The sequence below is a fragment of the Lycium ferocissimum genome, chromosome 10 (assembly GCF_029784015.1).
Source record: "Lycium ferocissimum isolate CSIRO_LF1 chromosome 10, AGI_CSIRO_Lferr_CH_V1, whole genome shotgun sequence".
Taxonomy (NCBI): domain Eukaryota; kingdom Viridiplantae; phylum Streptophyta; class Magnoliopsida; order Solanales; family Solanaceae; genus Lycium; species Lycium ferocissimum.
Window position 1 is genome coordinate 51179924 of NC_081351.1, and position 8671 is coordinate 51188594.

The window sequence follows — 8671 nt, forward strand, 5'->3', positions numbered from 1 at the left end:
CATCAGGAGTTAATTACTCCATTTTTTTTTTGGTTGCAGCATCTGGTCATTTGACAAAATAAGCTTCTGGGAGATAGCTCAAGAACCTGGAGTTTCCGTATCCAAAGACATCTCACATTTGCACAAATTGAAATGCAGAAAGCAGTACGCAGTACGATTCAACAACAAAATTACACAAATTGAGATGCATTCAACAAGAAAATTACAAAATTAGTAAAATAAGAGTACTGAAACCAAATTCAGCAACAGAATTAAAAAAAAAAAAAAAAAAAAAAAAAAAAATAGGAATAATTTGGGATTAGCAAGAATGTTTGTTTGGTATGGTTGGGTATTATTGATAGTTTTTAGAACTTATGGATATAACTATATAAGTCATGTTTCATGTTTTTAAAAAAGATGTGAAATATGTTTTGAAAAATTATAGCCAAACACATTTTCAAAATTTGAAATATTTCACCCAAATCAAGTTTTTAATATTTTTTTTTTTTTTTTTTTGGGAATCTATGGCCAAAAGCTTCTCTTATAAAAGGAGATATACAAGTCAAGTAAGAAATGATCCCGTAAATTTTCAGAGCTTTTAAAGTAAGAGAAGTAGGTAGTAGTTTGGGGAAGTACTTCCAGTAGTGTTCAATGGCACTTTTGGATTCATGCGACGTATTCTTCAAAACTTTAAGCCTGAGATCAATGTAGTCTTTATTAGAACAACTAAAAATAGAAAAATACTTTTGACCAAAGATAACAACAACCGTTAGTCAGCCCACTTTCGTTTTTTCGAAAACTTCTAAACCAGCAAATTGGCCCCACCCTAGGTGTGTGTGCAAGACTCTATTTTTGCTCTTTAATGAATTTCATTGAATAAATATTTTCCTCAATCAAAATAAGAGTAATGTCAAATAAGTTCATTCTTTTTTACACTCAAAAAAGTTGTATTTTTTTCAACTAAAAAAGATGTACTATTATATATAATTGGTAGAAAAGCAAGTACCTCCAGCTTACTAAAAAATTGAATATTTTTATTATCATTTCAAAAGACAATAAGATAAGTTCTACTATTTCATTTATGGATCTGTTACATAAACAACAAACTAGTAGTAGGTAATTATATTTAGTAGCTATAGTTTAGATTAATTACATCCTATAGCTAAAAGTAATATGTAAAATACAATTAATAGCTACATATATATTTAAAGTGAAATACCTATCATCACATTATTCACTGCCAACCCAACCCTCCCATCTCTCTCTCTCCACTCCTCCCCCCACTGCTCCGGCGAGGAGCTCTAACTCCGGTGAACCGGAGCAGCCATTCCCCTTCACCACCACACCACCGCCACTGCCAGCCCCTTCCCCTTTTCCCTTTCTTCTCCAGCGTTAGCAGCCATTCCCCTTCACCACCACACCACCGCCACTGCCAGCCCCTTCCCCTTTTCCCTTTCTTCTCCAGCGTCTTCTTCTTCGGCTTTTGTCACGATCTCCGCCACAGAAGCTAACATCCTCCGCCCCGAAGAAGCTTAGCTAGCGTCCTCCGCTGTAGGTCATCTTCTTGACGCTCAAATCTGACCGGAATCTGATCGGAAAATGCACAGATCTGACCGGCGTTACGCTTTAAATTGATTGATTTATACACAAATCTGATCGAACTTTTTCAGATCTGACGGGAAGTGTTTATTCCATATCTGTGTATACATACAACGTATACATATAGTGTATACATATAACACACAATGTTTTTCGCGTATTTCGAAGAAGATGTTTTTGTATACAAATGAATACAGTGAATTTGAAGTGTATACAGATGAATACAATGAACTTTATTTCTTGTATTCAGTATTTGAGTGTATTCGTTAATTTTTTAAGTGCAATTTTCAGTGTTTGGGGTATATTTTGAAGGATTTTTTTTTGTATACAACCGATTTTAAATATAATAAAGTGAATACAGTGTAAAAGTAGCTACAATGAATGCAGGTGAGTTGAATATATTTGACTTGAATACAACTTAGTTGAATACGTCCTATTTGAATACAGCGAAATCTGACTTGAATACAACGAAAGCTGAATTTGAATATAGTGAAATCTGACTCAGCCGAATTTTGAATACAATCTACTGTAGCGCGTGAATACACTCTACTGTAGCTACGAAATGTAATTAGCTAAAATGTAGCTATGCTACATGTTTTACCCTCAAAAGTTTGTTGTTTATGTAACTTTTCCTTCATTTATCATGGCAATAAAACAGATTCAGTGTAATCCCATATGTGGGTTTGTGGATACGTAGAGTGTACGCAAACCTTACCCCTACCTCATGAGGGTAGAGAGACTGTTTTCAATAGACCCTCGGCACAAGTGAAACACTTCAAATTTGATTAATAAGTAAAACACATTAAATTGTCCAGTTCAAGTTGTGCAAGCAAAGGATACCTAGAGGTCCAAGATTTCTTGATTTTCTATATAGTCTTTCAACTCCTTGAGAACAACTTTGACATAATCAGATTTAGGAATACTTTCTTGAATAACAGGAACTTGAATGATATTCTCTTCATAGATGAAGACAAGGGAACTTTCCATGTTCCAAAGATATTATGGTAATATTGAAATGACATGTCCAATATATTAAAAGCACAAAAAAGAAAGTCAATCAAGAAAACTGGTCCATTAAATTATTGCCATTTTAATTTCTTTTTATTAGGACTTCAAAGTAAAACTGGATTGTTCAGAACTTTACGGCTGAGATCATTCCACAATGTAATCTTTATTAGAACAACTAAAAATGGTAAAAAGCTTTTGATCAAAGATAATCAATATATTGCTCGTTATTGAACAAGTCAAATATTGTTATATCATGCGAGTGCAAGTGATATCACATCTATCTGAACTTATTATCAAACTTGATACGATGAAGCAACATAATTCATCGCGCCATTTAATTTTGTTTCTGTCACCGTCTATATTTTCCCAACGGTACCAATTAACTCTTTCATGACATAACTCGATACACTAAGTCTCTAAACCTGGGCGTCTGATTACATCTTAGGCTGAAAATTATATGTAAAACCAAAAGAAGAGCTAGGCGTGGTCACATGTTTGTGTTTGAAATTTCAGTGTTGGTGACGTCCGTGTGAGAGTTATATAATAGTCTCAATTGGCCTTTGATCATTAGGCAAGTTCAAAATTTGAGTTCGCCATCTAGTTTCCTTAAAGGAGTTATAATTTGGGTAGTATTATTACTGTCCTTAGGTCAATATGCCAGGAGAAAACGGAGAAACCTATGCTGAAAAAAGCAAGAAGCAAATAGCAATCATAGGTGCCGGAGTAAGTGGTCTTCTTGCATGCAAACATGCACGGGAACAGGGATTTGATCCAATAGTCTTTGAATCCTCGAATGGTATTATTGGCGGACTATGGTCCTACACCATTAAGTCCACTAAGCTTCAGACTCCCAAAGAATTTTACCAATTCTCAGATTTTGCATGGCCAGAGTCAGTCACAGAGACCTTCCCTCGTCACGATCAAGTCAAGGACTATATTGAATCATATGCCCTTCACTTCAATATCCTTCCCCATATTCAGTTTAACTCCAAGGTAGTTAGCATTGATTACCGCGCCTATGAGGATGATGGTTGTGATGAGGGTCTGTGGGGTGGCACAGGCCAGGCATTCTCTCCTAAACGCAAATGGCTTGTCACAGTACTTAATATGCTCTGTCCCCTGGACCAACATAAGGTAGATACTATTACACTTTTTTTAATTTTATACGACACTCTCGGTGCCACCTTGTAGAAGGAAATAGAGGGAGTACTATTAGTTATGCGTCATTACCTTTTCTGGCAAGTGTTTAAGCAAAATTTCTTCAGTCAAGTTTACCCTTATTCTAGGATGTCTTGCGATCAAAGTTTGCATTTTTGTTGTAGTATTACTTTTTAAGGGTTGCTGCGGAAAACTTAATTATGATATTGAGATGTTTTTGAAATGGTAGGTTTATGAAGTTGATTTCGTCATCATATGCATTGGAAGGTTCAGTGGCCTGCCAAATATCCCCCACTTTCCAATGAACAAAGGGCCGGAGGTGTTTGATGGTAAGGTTATACACTCCATGGAATATGCTGAAATTGGAAGTGTTCGTGCAACTGCGATGGTAAAAGATAAGCATATCACTGTTATTGGATTCCAAAAATCAGCAATAGATCTTGCAGCAGAAGTCGCCAGACTAAATGGTATAGTATTTAGTATTCCCTCCATTTCGATTTTTTTGTCTAAGTTTGATTGAGCACGAAATTTAAGAAAATAAAGAAACTTTTTGAATCTTATAGTCTTAAATTAATTTTTTTACATATATATATATATATATATATATATATATATATATATATATATATATATATATATATATATATTATATATATATATATATATATATAGTTATGTATGAGGGCCGTACAAATCGTTCAAGACATATAAAAGTAGATATTTTAATTAAAGAAATATAATTTGTGTTAGTACAAGTGTACAACAACCATATACCCATTGGAGTCCCATAAGTGATTAATTACGGTAGTAATAATTAAATTTCATATAAGTATATTTTTAATATATGAAAGCAAATTTTTCATTCCACTCCTTTAATGTTTTAACTTCTATTTTGATGAAATTATTTACTTCAAATCAAATGTGGAGCCATAATTTGACATTTATAAGTTATGTATCCTAATTTTCTGAAGTTATTAGTTCTAAATAAATAATTTATACATAGTTAATGAACTTTTAAGACAAATACATAATTTAACATGTGCAAATGGATGGTTTTGCACTCCTCCTTTAATTAGGGATTAGGGGTTCGAACATGGATATGGAAAAAATCTTTGGAGGAGCGCTTCCTGAATAGGCGCGATACGGTGCGAATTATTCGAATTAATGAGACCAAATGCGGATATCGAGCACCAAACAGAAAATTAAAGAACGTGAAAAATGATGTAGGAGGTTCGATAGCTTTTGAAAAGTAGACCTTAAAAACAAAAAACAAAAAAAAACAAAAAAATTGACTTAAATAAATAAGATTAGGACCTAAAAGTAATTAATTAAAAAGTTTTAAAAAAATTTGGAAATTCTTGTGAGGACTACAAAAGTCCCTAAGTTTGCTCTTATATATAGTAGTAATATGTACCAAAATGCGCTTTAATCTCTTATTCAAATATGCATGTGAATGATGGAATCAAAAAATTAGAAAAAGCGATTCTTTTTGGAATGACAAAAATAAAACAAGATAAATAAATAGAAACAAAAGAAGTAGTAATTAACTGGATACACTAAACAGAAAGTATTGCTCAACTTTTCTTGCCTGGAAGTGGTTGCCATTAGATCTGTTTCCTACTAATGAATTATTTGCTAGAGATGTTTGAGTTTTCAATAATTGACATAATGCAAAAATATTCCATGGTCTACTACGCAAATGCTAGTCATGCCATTCAAGACAGAGTCGCTACTAGTTTGCGGCAGACTTCTTTGAACTAATAAAGAGCTTTATAATTTGTTCATTATCAGGAGTGGAACATCCGTGCACACTGCTACTTAGGACGGTAAATTGGACAATACCCGAAGACTTTTTGAAAATATCTTTTCGGAATTTGAATAGATTCTCAGAGTTTATGATCCACAAGCCTGGTGAAGGATTTTTTCTGTGGTTCTTGGCAATTTTACTTTCACCTCTGGTAACTTTTTAAATTTGCCTCCATTGCTTTATTCCAATTATGTACTAAAGCACTGTTTAACAATTGATTGTCTTGCTTCAGCGATGGATATTGACAAAGTTTGTGGAAAGTTATCTCAAATTGATATACCCATTGAAGAAGTACAATATGGTTCCAGAACACGGCTTTCTTAGACAGATATCTGCTTGCAAATTCCCAGTCTTGCCAGGTGATTTCTACAAGAGGGTTGAAGAAGGGAGCCTTATCTTAAAGAAGTCTAAAAGTTATTGCTTCTGTAAAACAGGACTCATCATTGATGATGAGGAGGAAAATCTTCTGAAAACAGACGTTGTCATCTTTGCAACTGGATATAGAAGCGATGATAAGCTTTGTGATATTTTCGCCTCAACCTATATTCAGAAAAGAATCGTTGGCTCTTCAGCTCCCTTCTACCGTGAGTGCATACATCCGCATATCCCACAGCTTGCAATACTTGGGTATTCTGAGGGTCGTGCAATGCTATACACCACCGAGATACAAAGCAAATGGCTAGCTCATTTCCTTGCAGGAAAATTTAAGCTACCAACAATAATGGAAATGGAAGAAGATGTCCTGAGATGGGAGAAGTGTATGCAACATTACGCTAGTACATACTACAAAAGATCCTGTGCGAGTTTGTTGCTACTGATATACTTCAATGATCTATTGTGCAGGGACATGAATTTGAATCCCAGAAGAAAGAAAACACTGTTGAGTGAACTATTTGCCCCTTATAAGCCTTCTGATTACCAAACATCTATTTAGTTTCAGCACAACAATGTTTTGTCAAGCCATCTTTATTGTACCAAGAAAATAAGAAGTGCCAAAGTAGAACATAAGGCAATTTTCTTGAATTGGGAGTTTTATAATCTTCTTTGTTCCCTATAACATTAGGTTTTTCTTTTTACAATGAATGGAAATGTAGTTTCTTACTTGGAGCTGCTTATGTTATTAGGCTGAAATCTAATATAGTTACAAAGTGCTGCTTGGAGTGTTCTATGATTTACTATTGTCCATGTAATCAAATGGTCTATTGGCATCTAAGCGGTCTTTTTATTTTCTTGCAATGTATCGGGGGTTGTGTGTACCTTCCGCTTGTATTCAAGAAATGAACCTATTAAGTTGTAGCTTTCCTTTTTCTAGCTTTTCTTTGGGTTCTCTATAGATGCATGTAATGCCTTTATCGAAGAAAGAAGGGGAATCACAAGAAATTTTCAGACACCTGGGCCTAATTCCATCGATCAATCATCGAGAGCAAATTACGAGACTAATGTAATCTTAGTCAACCTTATATGGGAATTCAAGGTATATAATAGATTATAATGCCATGAACCATGTTGTCATTTGTTTCTTTCTTTTGATTTTCCACACGGTATTCTTCTCGCATTGACCCCGATTAAAGGAGATTTGCAAAAATAGGATATTTCGGTGCCGCTTTTTAGTTTTGACCTTGCTAAGAAAAGTTCTGCAAACCAATATTAGCTAACAAATTTTGACAAATTGCCAGGATTTCAAATTGATGGGCAAAACTTGCCTTGTCACAGAAATTGTCCGGATTTCTTTTCATATCTTGTTGAATCAGCAAAATTTAATCAAAAATCCTAACGGGAATCAAATTGATGAGCAAACATTGCTTTGTCATAAATCTCGACTGATCACCAAGATTTGTGGTCAAATCCTGACTATCCACAGCATTTTGATCAAAATCCTGATGAATCATCAGCATTTGGCCACAAACTATGCCTAATCTTAAATATCCCCTTGTGCTTGGCTATTTAATACTCCCCTTGTTTCAATTTGTTTGTTTGGTTTTAACTTGGCATGAAGTTTAAGAAAATAAAAAAGATTTTTGAATCTTGTGGTTTTAAATTAAAGATGTATTGAATGTATCAAAATGCCCTTTATTTTTGTGGTCTGAAACATGCCATGTGAAAAGTTGGAATTAAAGAGTTGCCAAAAAAAAAAAGATACATTCTTTTTGAAAAAGATTAATAAGAAAAGTAAGACAAACAAATTGAAACAGAGGGAGTAATTTTTACCCCCTGAACATTGTCATCCTAGGAAAGTTGTTTACACTCGCCCGACATGTGGATTTTTGTCCACGTGGCATCATTTTAAAATATATTTAGTACCATTTTAAATTCATTAATCTTTTAAATCATTTTTTTTCGGGTGAAATTTGTAAAAGGAAGAAACTTGGATGGAACTCCATTACTTAAGCTATTTTTTCAGTTTTGACTAAACAAAATAGATTTTAAGGCTAAAATGTTACAAATTTGACCTAAAATTAGGAATACGTTGTTGAAATAAATTGTTCGATCATGTGTAGAGGAGATGCGCAGATAATTCTGTTAGGAGGGGTGAGAGGTTGGCAGTGATGGGACAGAGGAGAGGGAAAGGTAGGCCTAAGAAATCTCGAGGAGATGTTTTTAGGTAGGATATGGCGCAGTTTCAGCTCACGGAGGACATGACCTTTGATAGGAGGGTGTGGAGGTCAAGTATCAGGGTAGAGGACTAATAGGTTGCCGCACAATTTCTTTTCCGTTCTAGGAGTATTAGTATCTGTTTACATTTGCTTATTTTTACAACCTGATTGTTTCTTTCACTTCATTTATCTTATTATCTTGTTGTTGTTACTGTCTATTATTCTTTTTGTTGTCTTTGTATCTCTTCTTGAGCCGAGGACTATCGGAAACAACCTCCCTACCTTCACAAGGTAGGGGTAAGGACTAGGTACACTCTACGCTCCCTAGACCCATTTTTTTGCGCGGATTGTCCTTCAAAGGCACTGGTCTTTAATTTTTGCCCCTCAAATTGCTGGTCTTTAATTTTTACCCTTCGCCTAATACCCCAAGGGTTTGGGGTTCAAATCCCCTGCCAGTCAAAAAAACAAATTCACAAGGCAGAGTTTCGTAGCAAAATTAGGCCTCAAGGCAGAGTTTTGCAAATTT

General features: G+C 34.6%; 1 protein-coding gene across 1 annotated transcript; it reads left to right on the forward strand.

The window, feature by feature from the left end:
• Positions 1-3173: 3173 nt before the first annotated feature.
• LOC132035587 (probable flavin-containing monooxygenase 1) lies at positions 3174-6736 on the forward strand. The gene is made up of 4 exons (XM_059425883.1): positions 3174-3720; positions 3974-4211; positions 5536-5702; positions 5784-6736. Exons 1-4 carry the CDS (start codon positions 3241-3243, stop codon positions 6483-6485), a joined length of 1587 nt encoding a protein of 528 aa, XP_059281866.1. The 5' UTR covers positions 3174-3240; the 3' UTR covers positions 6486-6736.
• Positions 6737-8671: the final 1935 nt, after the last annotated feature.